The 14,674-nt window shown below is 46.5% G+C and overlaps 7 protein-coding genes across 7 annotated transcripts; 3 read left to right on the top strand and 4 right to left on the bottom strand.

The window, feature by feature from the left end:
• Positions 1 to 787: 787 nt before the first annotated feature.
• Positions 788 to 1,303, bottom strand: EDB82DRAFT_524632 (acyl-CoA N-acyltransferase; the record flags this gene model as incomplete). The annotated part of the gene is made up of 1 exon (XM_025735101.1): positions 788 to 1,303. The coding sequence occupies one exon, from the start codon at positions 1,301 to 1,303 to the stop codon at positions 788 to 790; it is 516 nt and encodes a 171-aa protein (XP_025585841.1).
• A 418-nt stretch (positions 1,304 to 1,721) lies between these two features.
• Positions 1,722 to 3,189, bottom strand: EDB82DRAFT_524631 (uncharacterized protein; the record flags this gene model as incomplete). The annotated part of the gene is made up of 2 exons (XM_025735100.1): positions 1,722 to 2,923; positions 2,985 to 3,189. 2 exons carry the CDS (start codon positions 3,187 to 3,189, stop codon positions 1,722 to 1,724), a joined length of 1,407 nt encoding a protein of 468 aa, XP_025585840.1.
• An 838-nt stretch (positions 3,190 to 4,027) lies between these two features.
• EDB82DRAFT_475315 (peptidase family S58-domain-containing protein) lies at positions 4,028 to 5,188 on the top strand (the record flags this gene model as incomplete). The annotated part of the gene is made up of 1 exon (XM_025735099.1): positions 4,028 to 5,188. The coding sequence occupies one exon, from the start codon at positions 4,028 to 4,030 to the stop codon at positions 5,186 to 5,188; it is 1,161 nt and encodes a 386-aa protein (XP_025585839.1).
• Positions 5,189 to 5,751: 563 nt separating this feature from the next.
• EDB82DRAFT_475314 (uncharacterized protein) lies at positions 5,752 to 7,216 on the bottom strand (the record flags this gene model as incomplete). Its single annotated transcript, XM_065608035.1, has 6 exons — positions 5,752 to 6,170; positions 6,223 to 6,393; positions 6,445 to 6,539; positions 6,593 to 6,717; positions 6,864 to 7,109; positions 7,169 to 7,216. The coding sequence occupies 6 exons, from the start codon at positions 7,214 to 7,216 to the stop codon at positions 5,752 to 5,754; spliced, it is 1,104 nt and encodes a 367-aa protein (XP_065464854.1).
• A 1,090-nt stretch (positions 7,217 to 8,306) lies between these two features.
• Positions 8,307 to 9,742, bottom strand: EDB82DRAFT_536517 (uncharacterized protein; the record flags this gene model as incomplete). The annotated part of the gene is made up of 8 exons (XM_065609284.1): positions 8,307 to 8,472; positions 8,520 to 8,797; positions 8,853 to 8,956; positions 9,014 to 9,086; positions 9,147 to 9,263; positions 9,311 to 9,423; positions 9,471 to 9,652; positions 9,702 to 9,742. 8 exons carry the CDS (start codon positions 9,740 to 9,742, stop codon positions 8,307 to 8,309), a joined length of 1,074 nt encoding a protein of 357 aa, XP_065464853.1.
• Positions 9,743 to 10,013: 271 nt separating this feature from the next.
• On the top strand, positions 10,014 to 12,503 carry EDB82DRAFT_499409 (uncharacterized protein). Its single transcript, XM_025735095.2, has 8 exons — positions 10,014 to 10,120; positions 10,181 to 10,204; positions 10,271 to 10,392; positions 10,446 to 10,885; positions 10,933 to 11,222; positions 11,271 to 11,669; positions 11,720 to 11,964; positions 12,019 to 12,503. The coding sequence occupies exons 1-8, from the start codon at positions 10,049 to 10,051 to the stop codon at positions 12,422 to 12,424; spliced, it is 1,998 nt and encodes a 665-aa protein (XP_025585836.1). The 5' UTR covers positions 10,014 to 10,048; the 3' UTR covers positions 12,425 to 12,503.
• Positions 12,504 to 12,517: 14 nt separating this feature from the next.
• EDB82DRAFT_499405 (uncharacterized protein) lies at positions 12,518 to 14,579 on the top strand. The gene is made up of 4 exons (XM_025735094.2): positions 12,518 to 12,951; positions 13,009 to 13,152; positions 13,225 to 13,957; positions 14,008 to 14,579. The coding sequence occupies exons 1-4, from the start codon at positions 12,920 to 12,922 to the stop codon at positions 14,446 to 14,448; spliced, it is 1,350 nt and encodes a 449-aa protein (XP_025585835.1). The 5' UTR covers positions 12,518 to 12,919; the 3' UTR covers positions 14,449 to 14,579.
• The last annotated feature ends 95 nt before the right edge of the window (positions 14,580 to 14,674 follow it).

The following is a 14,674-nucleotide window of genomic DNA, read 5'->3' as shown; positions in this document are numbered from 1 at the left end:
GCGGGTTTCGGCATTCCCGGGACTTGGCGACCGGATGCAACGGCAAAAGTCGACAAAACCGCGGAACTCAGCCACGGAATTTGCAATCGGACTCGCCGGGCATCATAACGGTCATCTCTTTGGTATTCTTCTGTGGCTGGTGATGAGCTTGGCATTACGGGATGACGCGCGGCTTCTTGTCATTTTCTCATGTTTGGTGATCTGAGGCCAAGAAACTAGTCACAAGGACCCATATACCCGTTTAGTGGCTGGCTGGCGAAGACATTTACTGGAATCGTTACATGTCATTTCGATAATCTTTTTTTCCGTTGATCATCGTGGGGAAGGATTATGCAGGGCCCGGCAGTTCTAACGCCATCCCTTTAACAGGTAGCTCCGACAAGGTTTATAGCATAGTTACAAGACTTCATAGTAGGTAGTCTATGCCTCATTTAAGAACGACTGCATCCAAATTGGTAGTAAGTAGTTTCATGCAAAGAGCAGTCTCACCACCACATGGTGAAATTGATGGTCCAGTTCATACAACAGCGCCACAATAGTCAAGTACTCTTATATTAGATTATATGCCAACTCCGAGCTTTGATGTATCTGGACATTTTAGATATAGCCCAACAATTATTCGAGCCATCTCGGGTTCTGGAAGAAGTTTTGGGTCATGTGATGCTTGGATAGCTATTAATACAGTCAGTGTGTTCCATCAGGGTCACTTGACTACTTGCTCAAACGTTCGTGGGAGTAATACCTTTTAATACGGTGGTGTCTTGAATACTAGTCGCCCCTCCATTTATCACTCTTTGAGCACGCGATTCATATGCGTCGTTTGCCAAACAGGATCCTTATCCATGTTCATAATCGAAAACCCATTTTGTTCCCAAAACCCAATGGCATTTGGCAGGAAAGGATGTGTATGCAGATAGAGCTGCTTGACACCAGCGTGTTGAGCCGTGTCAACGAGTCGAGCAAACAACTTGGAAGCTATTCCTGCACGGCGCCATTCTGGTTTGACGTATAGTCTGACAACCTCAACTACATTATCTGCTTCAAGGTTGAGGAAAGGAAACCGGCCATCGTAAGGAACGTAGCCAATGGTGGCAATCAGTTGTCCATCAGATCGAGCTGTCAGGAAAGATCCAAGTGGATGATCAAAGTGATTCTTTCTGAAGTTGTTGAGTTCCTTTTGAGCCATTTGGTCGCTGGATGCTTGGTCGAGAAAAGGAAACATCTCGGCTCGGGCTTTGGTGATATAGCCGACAAGCTCGGGAATCTCATCCGGCGACGGGGTGCAAATAGTAATTTCCTCCATGTCTTCTCGGATGACGGTTGCGGTTATGTATATTCTACTGAGCAGGGCTTTGCGTAGGTCAAGAAAGTGAAGTGCGAAGAAGATCGTGTCAAGTAGGCAAAAAAACTTCACTATATCGTTTCTCTCGGAAATTACAAACAAATAAATGCCTCAATATGACCCCGCAGTGAAACCTTGCGATAAGCATGCATTTTTTAAACAAACTCTCACATTTTCGTGGTAATTCATGACAGCCTTGAATGTCTCTTTGTATCATGCATAGAAAGGCATGTCTTGGGCAACTGCAGCTACAGCATGACTGGTACAGCCTTGTTCACAGATCGAACCAGAACCAGATCTACCCAGCAAAAGTGACGAAAGAAAACGATTTGTCGAAGGAGAATAAAAGAATGATATACACGAGAAAAATAAGCTTGGTTTATGTAACAGGATTTCTAGCAGGAAGAGGAGGCGGGCCAGAAGGTGGCGTCGTGAAGCTATCAAACAGGACATAAGGAGACTGCGACGTTCCATTGTATGGCGATCCATACTCATCTTCCAATCTGATATCCTCGTAGATGCTCTTTTCATCATTAAACCTCTCATGGGAAACAATACTTCTGCTCTTGGGAGAAGTGCCAGTGATTGGTGTAATCAAGACAGGGTCGGTCTGAGTACTGGCCTCAGATGTCGTATAGGTTTGGCTATGCGTTGATCCATAGCTGTCACGGTTACTTCCTGTGCCTGTTTCTATGCTCCTGCGATAAAACCTGTTGTACGTGGGACTGGTCGGGCTAGGATGGTACTCGAATACTTGGCTAGAAGGTCTTGAGTGAGTCGCGGCATCGCGGATCTCAAGGCCCTCTTTCTCGAGGGCGCGAACTCCGAAGGGATCAGGATCTTCAGGGTCGGGGATGCCGAATACCTTACCTTCCCCAGGGGCATCAACTTCAACATCTCCAGGTGCAGGTTGCCCTTCAAGCTCATCCATAAGCTCCTGGTTGACATCGGTCCGACCTTCGGCTGCCTTCAACGTCTCCATCAACATCTTAACCTCCGGAGGAGGTCGGACCTTTCCAGCTAGAATTTCAGCCACTCCGATGCCCTCCTGTCCATAGAAGCGTGCATTCTCATCCGTTCGTTCTATAATGACTGTTCCGTCGACTTGGACGCCAGCATAGAAACCTCTTGATTTCAAGTAAGTGAAGACAGGTCTGTTCGCTTGTTTCCATTTGCCGTCATTTTCGAGAACTCCGCCAGCTCCGACAGGTCCAGCAACTGCACTGATCTCTCCTCCAAGTGTAGCTCTGATCTTAGTAAATGCTTCTAGAGCTTTGCGATTGTTGATCACAACAACACAGTCGTAGATGTCCACGCCCACCAGGAATCCTAGGCCGGCTGTGTGTAGCAGAATGCCTGACGGGGGAGACCATGAGCCATCCTTTTCGTTTCTAGCTACCAGGACTCCAGATCCACCGGCTCCAGATACCCAGAGACCAGTTCGCATAGTGGTGAAGATCGCAAGACCGACGGCGTTTTGTATCACCTTTTTTGGGATCTTCTTCAGTACGCGCTGCTTTTGCTTTGGTCCAGCTTGTTCGGCATCAGCCGGTTTCTCCTCTTCAGTATAGAAGCCATCCTCTATCATCAGGTCAGTACGGTGTGACACGATATTGATTATTTCTTCCGTATGTTGGCTTACTGCAAAACGATCTCAAGATTCTGGCTGCTTTATCACTTTCTTTATCCAACGTCGTAGGCCAGAAAGCTTCGCTACCAATGCGGTTGGATAGCCTATTGATAGGTGCTCCTAGCTTGTCGGCCCAGCCCCAGACTTTGTCGAAGCCTTTTTTACTCTGCGTCTTGGTTACGTCCCAAGTAGGCAGTCGGGCCTTGACTTTCTGCATCTTCAAGGTATTTGTGGCTGCTAGCGGAATCTTGAATGTAGGTGAATCTCTGACTCTGAGAAGTGTCAAGGTTTTGATTAGACTGTAGATTCGCTGTCATTTATTTGTGTCTGATGTGGCAGACGTCATCCCGTTTCCTCAACCTCCGGCGCCAAAGCTTCCCGTCACTTCCGGTACTTACCACGAATGATTGCCAGCTCAACGAGAAAAGTGACATAACAGGCGGATGATCCGGGCTGACTAATTCGACCTACATGCGGACTCTACAGAACTAGAAAATTAAATAAAAGGCATGATAGTAAGGGTGAAACCTACGTATGTAGGTATTGTGTACTTGATCCTATTGGTCTCAATTGGCAGATGAAACTCAGTCGCGCTGTTTTTCATGGAGACGAGTTTCTGAGCTGTGTGATAACCTCACTCACCACCCCTCTACTATACAGTGTGTACCGACAGTTTCCTGATAATGTTTGTTTTTTTGTCCAGAGACTCAAAAAGGAAGGCGAGAAAAATTGTTCCCAGCATCACTTTCCGATGTGTAGTTTGTCCTGGGAGATAAGCCGACAAGGAACAGTGACGACAGAATCTCACGCATACCCGAAAAGGCTTTCCCGAAATGCGGGGAACTAATGAGATTAAATGCGAAAGCCGAAGATAAAAACGTCTTCATTCAGCGTCTTATTGGCCTGACTACTTTCCACCATCAGCATTACTCTTCAGTTACTCTTTGCTCAGGCCGTCGACTCTGCACAGAGCCAAAAGTACTTTGTTCAACCTACTCTAAAACATCAAGAAATACGTCTATCATTGAGCCTTACACAAAAGATCGGCCATAAAAATGGGGCATGATGTGGAACATAAGAAAAGGCTTCGTGTCCGGGAGCTTCTACCAGAGTTGTTCCTAGGCAGATGGCAACCAGGCCGTCTGAACTCCATCACAGACGTCCCAGGCGTTCTTGTACACACCGAATCCATACAGCCTGATCAGGACGTAAACACCGGTGTTACCACAATCCTTCCCAGGAAAGACTGGCACAAATACGCCTGTCATGCTGCCATTTTCAAATTCAACGGTGCTGGAGAAATGACAGGGTCTCACTGGATTGACGAAACAGGCACTTTAACTTCCCCCATTATCTTGACGACAAACTCATCCATCGGAGAAGCTTTCAGGGGCGTATATGATTATGTTTTACGTTACCATGCAACTCCTGACGGTGATATGAGTCTCTTCGCCTTTCCCGTCATCACAGAGACATATGACGGCTACCTGAACAAGCAAAGTCGCTTTGCGGTCACGCCTGAACATGTAGTACAGGGAATTCTCAACGCGTCGTCAAATGCTGTGCCTGAGGGTTCAACTGGTGGTGGTACGGGAATGATATGCCACAGGTTCAAGGGTGGCACGGGATCAAGCAGCCGAATCGTACCAGGACTCGACCAAGAAGGTAACAATAAGGATTATACAGTTGGTGTGCTTGTTCAGGCGAACTATGGGCAAAAGGATGACCTTCGTATCGGTGGTGTTCCTGTTGGGCGGATCTTGTCATCAACAGAAGGCCTTGCCTCTACTTCGACTGCATCCGGAGTGCAAGGACCACTCGCTGACGGCAGCATCATCATTATTGTCGCAACAGATGCCCCTCTTCTTCCAGTTCAGCTTCAGCGACTAGCCAAGCGTGCGACTGTCGGGCTTTCACGAGTTGGTGGCTATGGTAGTAATGGTTCAGGCGACATTTTTATGGCTTTCTCTACCGCTGCCAAGATTCCCATGCAGCAGTTTGAGGGCGGTTTGGATCCTTACAAGCCGTCTTCGGTTGGTGTTGAAACAGTTGAGAATGAGTCAATCAACGGTATATTTGAGGCGGTGGCTGATGCGACTGAAGAAGCGATATACAATGTCCTTTGCATGGCAGAGACCATGACAGGGTATAAGGGACGTACTGTGGAAGCACTGGATCTGGATAAGGTCAAAGAGATAGTTATCAAGCGGATGTAATGGGTTTTTAGATCTGTTGCAGTGCAGTTAGAGACGAGAATGTTCTCTATCGCATACCATTAAAAAATGGATTTACAAAAGAAGCTTGTCTTGTGACGGATTTGAGGCGGCCATTCTACAGTAGATTCAAAGGATGAGACTAGTCATATGAATAGTATCCAGAAGAAACATCAAATTTGGTGGCTTGTGCTGTGTTCCAAAAACAGAATGTTGGGCCACTATTGTTACCATTCAGGCAAGGCTGAGATTGGTGAACCTCGGGGCGTACTGTAAATGATAGCCCCGGCACAATGTTTACAAGGGCATAGAACAAGCAAATTATGTTGCAATATGCACATACATGATAAACACGAGCTTGATACTCAGTTACGTCGCGTTGGTGGAGATGCACAATTATTAAGATGATAACAAGAGGGACTTGCAAGAGGCGACTTTGGCATGAGGACTTGCCATCCTCGAAGGATGAGAGTCCAATGTGGGATTGGTTGATATCTGATGGAGATCCTATTCTATGGGAAACGCGACGCTATTGGTGATGTACATATGTATGATAAAAGGAAAGCTTAAGGAACCGACCAGTACGATTGCGCCTGGTCTCTATTGAGAGCCTCAACATTGATGTTCTCCAACTCTAGATCACTGTCCTCTCCTTCATAATCCTTCCACGCAGGTCCAGGCGGCTTACGCTCGGGTTTACGCTCAGGCTTAGGCTCAAGCATCTTGATAGGACTCATTTGACCCTTGTCGCTGTACATCGAAGCCCTGTTCGAGCGTGATGGACCAACACTGTTGTTGACGCCGAGGTATGTGGAACCTTCAACCTCTTCAAGCTCGCGATGCTCCATAGCACGAGAAGAGCGAGCGGTCTTAGCTTCTTCGAATGTGTATGTATCGGGTGTTCTGGTACGGCCAAGAAGGATTCTGAGGGCAGGGAGGCAGGCGGTGATGAGGCCAATATTGACGTCGAGAGCGCTCCAGAATTCTGTTCAAGACAAAACAGTTAGAGTTGAAACATTTCATACGAGGGTACTTACCAATAGTGCTGAACGATCGGAACTCGGTACCATCGCCAAGCTCAACATTCAGGAAGCGGATAAGAGAAAGGCCAATGTCAACCACACCAACCAAAGACACAAAGTACAGGCCAATTTTTGCCCTCTTTGTCAAATCAAGGTCGTGTACGACCATGAACGGAAGAATGAGAACTGGAATTCAATGTTAGCAATCTATTGGTAAGATAAATAACTTGGACATACCGAGAAGACTGCCTAAAAATGCCAATGCCCAAGAGACTTGGAAGACGACTCCCTGCCATCTCCAATCGCACGCAGTGATAGGTCGGCTGATAACCCTGGGTAATGTAAGTGAATTCCATGTCGCGAGACATCATGATGAGGGACATACCAGTGTCGCTCGAGTGGCATACAAGAGAAAAGCTGCATGCACAAAGTCACGAAATAAGCCAAAATGCAGTAATAAACGGTAGCCCAGAGTGCTCTACGACGTCGTCCCATAAACGGAGGGAAGATCTGGAAATACAATGCTAACAATATCGCCTTGCAAAGGTAAACGGTCGCGTAAAAAGGAATCTCGCTAGCCCAAGACAACTGTGGTTTCTGAGTCAGTACCAATCCATGCAGCGTCGTGGACACAGGATAGTTTTGGAGGGTCTCACCTTGTAAATGTATTCGACAAGCTCTTCACCAGGGTTATAGTTTTCGAATCCGACACTCATTCTTGGTCTAAGAACATCGCGCTGCCAAAACACAACATCGAATGAGGCGCAAGTGATGGCTCCGCATAGCGCCAATATCATGAAATAGTCGCTGAGAACAAGCCTTCCTTTCTGAACCCTCAGTCTGTGATAAATCCTGAAACCAATGATGGCGGTTGCGAATGCGATGAGACTGAATGACACTCCCTACTTCACGTGTTAGCCATCGCGCAACATAGGAACGAATTGGGAGACTGCGAACGTACTATCACAGTTTGTCCACGAGGCGGTGGAAAGGCTTTTGTCAGAGTCATGGTCAATAATGAGCGTGTACGATAAGTGCCACTGAGAAGTAAGAGACAAAGTGAGACAGATATCTGATTGCAAGCGACAGTATGGACGAGGGCATGTCTTATTGCTTCATTCCACAACGACACTAAGTAAGATGCGGCAACTATCCAGGATCCTTGGCCTGGGACTGGAATGCCATGGCGTCCACTTTGTGGAAGCTCGACCCTGGCTCTAGTATGACTTTTGGTTAGTTCCTGTCAGAATGCAAATCGAACTGGCTCTTTTACAAATTATTAGCCAGGACGAGGCTTCTTGTTTGGGTTTTGCTAGACGACATTCGCATTCCTAAGCGGAGAGTTCTGTAAGTGGTTGTCACCATTCTACCGCTTTGGGAGAGATAAAGTTTGACAATAGAGTGTCTGAGATCGTCCCTGGCCTGGTACCTCGCCTGGACCTGAATCTTTCCTTATTGTCGTCACCTGATAAGTCCGTGGCGATCTAGTCGTTCCACCTGCATGATGCAGGAACCCGATCCAAGGCCCAGAACACGGACCAAGTGATTATGCACGTATTTGTCCAACAGCCATAATAATTTGATAGGCCTATTCAGTCCCCCATGACTGAAGAGGTATCTGCCGTGTTGAAGCCTGAGCAACCATTAGGAAACCCTGCTCGATTAGTACTAGGGCTTCCAAGGCGCCGCCATATCCAATGTTAGTCGGGTCGTCCCACTTACATCCGGCTAAGGCAATAAGCTACTTGATACCCGCTGATTGCCGATTGACAGGCTGTGGTGACGTATCCTTCTACATACCACATTAATTGTGATCTGCGGGTGATCTTTTCCTAATGCTAGCCATCTGTAAAGCGGGGGGACGTCAGGGGAGGTTATTTCTACGTCAATTTACTCCCCATAGCAATGTAAGTGGCGGCTCCAGAAGACGTTATTGACCGGTGATCGTAATGGCATCGTTCACTCAAGGGTACGAAAGCAGATTGAAACGCGGTTTCTCTAGCCCTGTTCTTTCTAGAAGAAGTTTTAACTAGCAAATGGTGTATTCAAGTCTATTCAGCAGACACATGTGATGTTATCTCTAGCACCTGATGATCGCGCTACTTAGATTGATCCGCAACAAGACTGTCGAAAAGAGACATTTTGACCGTGTCCAGCTCCTGAACATCCTTGATCTCGTCATCAATCTGACTCAAAAACTTTTCCTCTGAATCCCACTTAGGCTTCCATCCCAACTCATACACATTTGATGGGACAAGCTGACCGCTGAGTATCGTCAGTGAAAAGCCAACAAGGCTCCGGATGTCACTAACCTATGTGTGGCCATAGCTCTAATGTAAGCTCTTGGAAACCCAAGACTATCAGCGGCCGTTTGGTAGTCAGACCAAATCTTGGCCTTTGGTTCCGTCACAAGACCACGAGAATGAAGTCCTTCAGCAACCTTATCCATCATATTCCACCAATGTGCTTTGTGGGCAATGGCAAAAAAGTAGCAATCGTGACCGACTTGGATGGGCTCTTGCTTCACGATCTTGCTGACGAGTCGCACGTAGATGTCGGTAAGATCAGTGATATGTACAGTTCCAAAGTGCTAAATAAGAGTTAGATTCCATTCGATAATGTCAGTGTACTTGAAGGTTTCTCACTCCATCTTTGTCAAATTTGTGAACAGCCTTGAGCTTGATGCTTGTTCGGATCATGGCTGGGTTGTTCACTGAGAGCTTTCTGCACACTCCAGTCCCGCGCCCATCTGGTGCCAAATCAGCTTATTGGCCTTTGACAAAACCTATGGCAGACAGATACTCACATGTCATAGGAACGGCGACATTGAAAGTCTCGACGCCTTGTTTCTTACCCTCTTCGGCGAGGAGACTGTTGACCTATTCTCTTGTCAACAATTGTTTGAGTTCTTCCAGTATAGGTATGATTTGAAGACTAACCGCTCGCACAGGGTTGTCAGATCCGATTTCCCTTTCCTTATCCAAGATAGAATCGCTGTCTTTGACTTCGCCGTAAGGCCACCCGCCTTCCTCGGTGAACATGGTGGCAACGGATGACTTTCTCGGTGTTATTTAGGTTCATTTGATGGATCAATCCAACTTACATGAATCAGATATGTCCTGGATCCGCTGTTCTGGCGTCTTTTTCCGAGAGCACTGATTAGGTTGGATGTTATAGCTGGGTTCATAGCACTGGCAGTGTGCACAACGATATCGACTGCATCTGTTTAGTTTCCGAAGAAAACACATGATCTAGCGACTTACTCTTGTTTTGAGCGATGACATCTTCAATGGCCGATTTATCGTTGAGGTCAACCAAAATAGCCTTCACTCCGATCTTGGAGATCTGGTCGACCTGTTCTTGGCTTCGCACAGCCGCGAACAAGGCTACACTCATCAGAGTCTCGTCATTTCGTGACAGGATGTCTGCTATAATGGAGCCGCCTCTGCATAAATGTCAGTTTTTAGACGTAATATTCTCTTTAGCTCACGTACATGTAGCCAGCAGCACCGGTGATGAGAATGTTCTGAGACATGGTTTTGGGAGCAAAAAGGATGAAAGTTGAACTTGTTGGTAATTGTGATGTCTGTTTTAATGATTATCTGTCCTTCAAACGACAAGACTCGCTACTTATAATGATTCCAGATCTTTGAATTCATCGCCTGGAGAATGAATGTTCTTGTAATTGACAACTAGTAAGCAGCTATCTGATTGGCTCGGTTGCCATCATCGGCGCAAACACGCGGGGTTCCGCGCTTCTCCGGAGGGTTTGTCATCTCCTTGCTCTTCTCTCAGCACAATTGATTGACTGTTTGATGACAAACTTCGGCCCATCAACACCATGGCATCCAATATGGAAATCCGCGCATCTCCGAATAACGAGCCCATTCGACCATCAATAAGTCGTCGCTCGGTACGTACAGTGAATCCAGAGTGTCGATAGTCATGGAGTGTTAACTGATCCGCTTATCAGTGCGATCAATGCCGAGCAAGAAAAGTAAATGATCACCTCGTAACGACCAAAATATTCATTACTCATATTGACATTTCCTCTTCCCATTAGATCGGTTGCGATAGGGGAACTCCGTGTTCCAATTGCTCCACTGCTCGTATCGACTGCACTCACAGCAAGATCGCGACCAGAACATCGACCGCTCGTCAAAGAGTTTCGGTTTCAGAACAATAGTGATTATCTTCATATCTTCCTGTGGTATTCCCTATTAATACTTATGACATAGCGAACAAAAGATCGATGATATTTCTCGTGACGTCAATGACATCAAGTCGCTGTTGGCAAGCCTTGATTTTGGCAAGACCACATCACCACGTTCATCAACACAGACACAGCATCAAAACACACCGAGGCCAAAGAATTGGGGAGCAGTGGGAGAGCCTTTGAAGAATCGAGACGTATCTCAGAGTTCTCCACATCCTCAATGGGACCATTCGTCACATGTCATCAATTTTATTAAATCCATCGTTCAGCGAGGCACCTCGGGTTATACAAGTCCAGAGTGGAGAGATACCGTCTCTTCACTTGAGGGTCTCGTCAATGTCTTGGACAATCCTCATCCAGCACGGAGTCTTCCTTCCCCAGAGCATATAAGTAGCAATCGGACAGAAACCGTCCCAGCACCTCCCTTGGAAGCTATTCTGGAGATTCTACGCTGGGCGAAGGGTACGTAGCCGATGGTCTTTGCTAGCTATATACTAACCATCTCACAGCTCATGCCACAGACTTTCGAATCTCTTGGATCTGTAGGTTTCTCCCCTTGATCACCTATCAGGAAATCTGTACCAAAGTGTATTTTGGCGTTGGCGAACCCACATGTGCGGAAGTGATTATTGCCAATAGCTTTCTTGCATATGTCTTTGCTGAGTATGCCGTCATTTACGGAGACTCAAAGCATAGAGAATACTGCCAATTTTACCGATCGAGTCTTGGCAGTGCTCTTCTAAGGCTCCCACTACTGTTACCAGCCTCCATGGAACTTGTCGCTGCGATGACACTCGGGGTAAGCCGTTATCATACATTATTGCAGAGTGAAGCTGATACATAAAAGTCGTTACACATGGTTGAAGAGGGTAGAGTGTCACATGCCTGGACTTTAATCTCAAACGCGATGACGCTGTGTCAGACATTGGGTTACCATCGACTTGATGGATACTCAGTTGGTGATAAAGAGATGCAGACGCAGTTGTTCTGGGCTGTATATAGCTACGAAAACGGCCTATCTTTACGGTTGGGTCGTTACTCTGGCATCAGAGATTCCGACATTACCCTAATCATTGAGTCGAGCCATCACAGAGCTATACGATTTGGACGGATACAGGGCAGGATTTACAGTCATTTGTATAGCCCAGAAGGCCTTGCTTCCACGGATGATGTACGTGGAGAGGCTGCCGGTATCCTCGCGCAAGAAATCCAGTCGATTATAGACGAGACTCAGGCGGATATTTCGGTAAGAATAACTCTGGTCGCAATTAAAACTATCTAATGGACATCTTCTAGGCAGCGTTGTGTCGAAATTCAATGGTTGGGGATGATCCTGCAAGGGTCATTTACTTACATTGTGACCTAGTCTGCCAGTCCTCTATGATGTCCATGGTTCTCAGAGCGATACCTTCTTCAGGAAATACAGATCCTATTGACAGCTGTGTCACTGTGGCGCGTAATACCTTGGACTTACACGGGCAATGCATGAAGCTTGTTGATGGATGCAGGGATCCTCTGTTGATGAAGAGATATATCAGCTGGTCAGTCAAGGTGGAGGGTATCGTAAACTTATCTAAACTAACCGTCTTCTAAAGGGCCGTTCTTCATACACCTTTTTTTCCTTTCAGCATTGTTTTTGAGCATGCTGTACGTCACTCGATTACACATGATCTTGACCGTCTTGATCGATTCGCTGCGTCATTCAAGTCTGACAATATCAGCGGTGAGGCAACGACCCACCCACATCGTCTATACGAGCTCCTTAGTCAGGCTGCTCGTCTCTCTGTTCAGTTGCGTTCAACACCACGACACGATGACTCGATGTTACCAACTTCGAGTGACTCTGCGATGTCCGAGCCTGGTGTCGCAGATACCCTGAACGATACGATCGTTGATGATATGATGCTCCCCAGTGGACAAGATGCAACGTTTAATGTCGGTGACTGGTTCTACAGTAATCAGCAGTTTTTGCGGCTACTTCATGAGGACATAGCATACTGAAGGAGATCCAATATTACTTTCAAGTTCACAAAAGATTGTTCTTGTAGTTAAATATTGTTGTGCTGACATGAGCAAAATTACATGTCGGTTAATCACATGCAAATGTGATCGGTGATGAGGCTGGCACAACCATGTCATGTTTATTCACGAGACCATTCCCGATTCATGTGCCATGCCGAATGCCGTCCATACCGAAACTCCAACCATGGTGTACTATCTTGACATCAGATCATCACTAGGGCCGGTAAATCTTCCGACCCATGCATGAGCCGAGGTCCTGAGCTGTACTCCTTCCAGACCTTGCCAGCAAAATCTGCATTAATGAGCCACATGTCCTTATCATAGATAGTTATGTCGTATCATGGCTTCTTGTGAATTCTTTAACCGTAGACAGTCCCTGTTCAATCTTGTCCATAACACCGACATTCGTGGAATCATGTTTTCAGTAATTAAAGTCCCCATACCCGACACTGCACTCATTCTTTCAATAGCGCGATGTCAACATCATTTGCTCTGTTCGATATAAGGTTCCGTTTCGTAACCTACGTTTCGCATTGGACTTGAGTTACTGACGTACTCGATAGACTGGAACAAGACGTGCTTGTTTTCTGCGGAAATCAATACGAATCTTCCGATCAAATTCTACGAGGGGTTGTAGTTCTTTGCCTGCGGTCTCCTCTCAAGATTGAAGAGATCAGAGTACGTCTAGATGGAAACGTCCGTCACGGGTAAGTTCGCAAAGATGTGAAAGCCATATATTCCTAGGCGTCAACGTGTTTCTGTGCTGATGGGGCGACAAGGTGGTTAGCAGATCCTGGCGTGGCTCATAATACCAATATCTTCAAGCACAAATGGCCCCCACTGGTAGGAGTCAGTGGTAAAAGTCTTACCTTACCTGCTGGTAATTACGAATGGCCTTTTGAATTTTTGATGCCAGGCGACACCTCAGAGAGCCTTGATGGCCTCCCAGATGCGTCTATCACTTATGCCCTCAGAGCCACTATCAACAGGGGAAAGCTCGTCCGACACACGTCCTGTTGCAAGAAGCTTAGGATTATTCGTACATTGGCCCCGACTGCTCTCGAGTTTATGCACAATGCGAGTGTTGAGCAGACTTGGATCAACAAGATAGACTATTCGGTATCTTTACCAAGTAAAGCTGTCGCATTCGGTAGCTCTGTGGTTTTAGAAATACGGATTACTCCTCTGGTCAAAGGCATCGAACTGGGGCGAATCGGGGTCAAGTTGGTGGAGTTTCACGAATTCAGCATGCACAGCAGGCACTACATCTATACGCGAGAACACAAGAGCCAGCGCGAGGTTTCTCACTGGGATTTTGAAGTTTCCAGAGAACATCACTGGCAAGACATCATCGAAGAAACGAACCAAGAAGGTTGGGTCATCAAACAAACATTAAATTTACCTAAAGCTATTGCCGAATGTTCCCAGGATATAGATGCGCAAGGAATCAAGATTTGGCACAAACTCAAGATTCACATTCCCATTCGTAATCAGGATGGGCATGTTTCGCACGTAAGTCTCTTTGTTACAAACGAAACTTGGCAAAAACGTTGACTCTTAAGCTTGACATGGGAATCCCTATAAGCATATACATGTCACCATTCGTTTCTCTCGACGAGCAGGGCAATGTGGAATATCGTTCCACTGGCATACTGGTCCAAACAGACTCAACGGTTGGTCCCCCTTTGTATGGAGAGCATGTTCTTGATCAGCTTTGTGGTACACTTCAAGATTGGCAGACGCCTGGACGCGGTCTCCAACCAGCGTCCCCAGAAGCGGGTGTCGCTCAAACCACGGCCAGACTCTCTTCAAATAGTGCTAGGAATGAGGAGCACAGCCAAACAAACTCATCATCACGAAGTTCATCCGATGTTTCTGCCACCGATTCAGACGAGTTCCCAGAGCTAAGTAGATTACCAACATATCGTACAGCTCTCGGGGCCCCTTTGCGGTGGCACAATCAACCTCCTGACTACCAGGCTACAAACGAGAGGGAGGGTTAATGTTGCATTTCACCTACTTAAGATACAAAGAATATACCAGTTTAATTTTTTGTTTCTTGTTTATTAAAAAAATTGGATTTAAGCAGACTCTGTAGAAGCCGATACAATTATATTTCATTCGCATTCAAGCATTTATACATTGTTGAGTGCCGCGCCACAGACCAGGCTTCCACTTCCAACCTATCCCCCCATACCAACCAAGTTGATCCTCTCGTAAGGACAATTC

This window comes from Fusarium venenatum (assembly GCF_020744135.1).
Source record: "Fusarium venenatum strain MPI-CAGE-CH-0201 chromosome Unknown EDB82scaffold_2, whole genome shotgun sequence".
Classification (NCBI taxonomy): domain Eukaryota; kingdom Fungi; phylum Ascomycota; class Sordariomycetes; order Hypocreales; family Nectriaceae; genus Fusarium; species Fusarium venenatum.
This window is presented reverse-complemented; position numbering and strand designations above follow the sequence as displayed.

What these genes read in the sequence shown, in the direction of transcription:
- EDB82DRAFT_499409 (XM_025735095.2), top strand. Translation starts at nt 10,049, where the DNA reads ATGGCATCCAATATGGAAATCCGCGCATCTCCGAATAACGAGCCCATT. An exon ending in CATCAATAAGTCGTCGCTCG is followed by an intron (nt 10,121 to 10,180) that starts GTACGTACAGTG and finishes TCCGCTTATCAG; the next exon opens with TGCGATCAATGCCGAGCAAG. An exon ending in GTTTCGGTTTCAGAACAATA is followed by an intron (nt 10,393 to 10,445) that starts GTGATTATCTTC and finishes CTTATGACATAG; the next exon opens with CGAACAAAAGATCGATGATA.
- EDB82DRAFT_499405 (XM_025735094.2), top strand. Translation starts at nt 12,920, where the DNA reads ATGTCAACATCATTTGCTCTGTTCGATATAAG. An exon ending in TTTGCTCTGTTCGATATAAG is followed by an intron (nt 12,952 to 13,008) that starts GTTCCGTTTCGT and finishes CGTACTCGATAG; the next exon opens with ACTGGAACAAGACGTGCTTG. An exon ending in AGGATGGGCATGTTTCGCAC is followed by an intron (nt 13,958 to 14,007) that starts GTAAGTCTCTTT and finishes TTGACTCTTAAG; the next exon opens with CTTGACATGGGAATCCCTAT.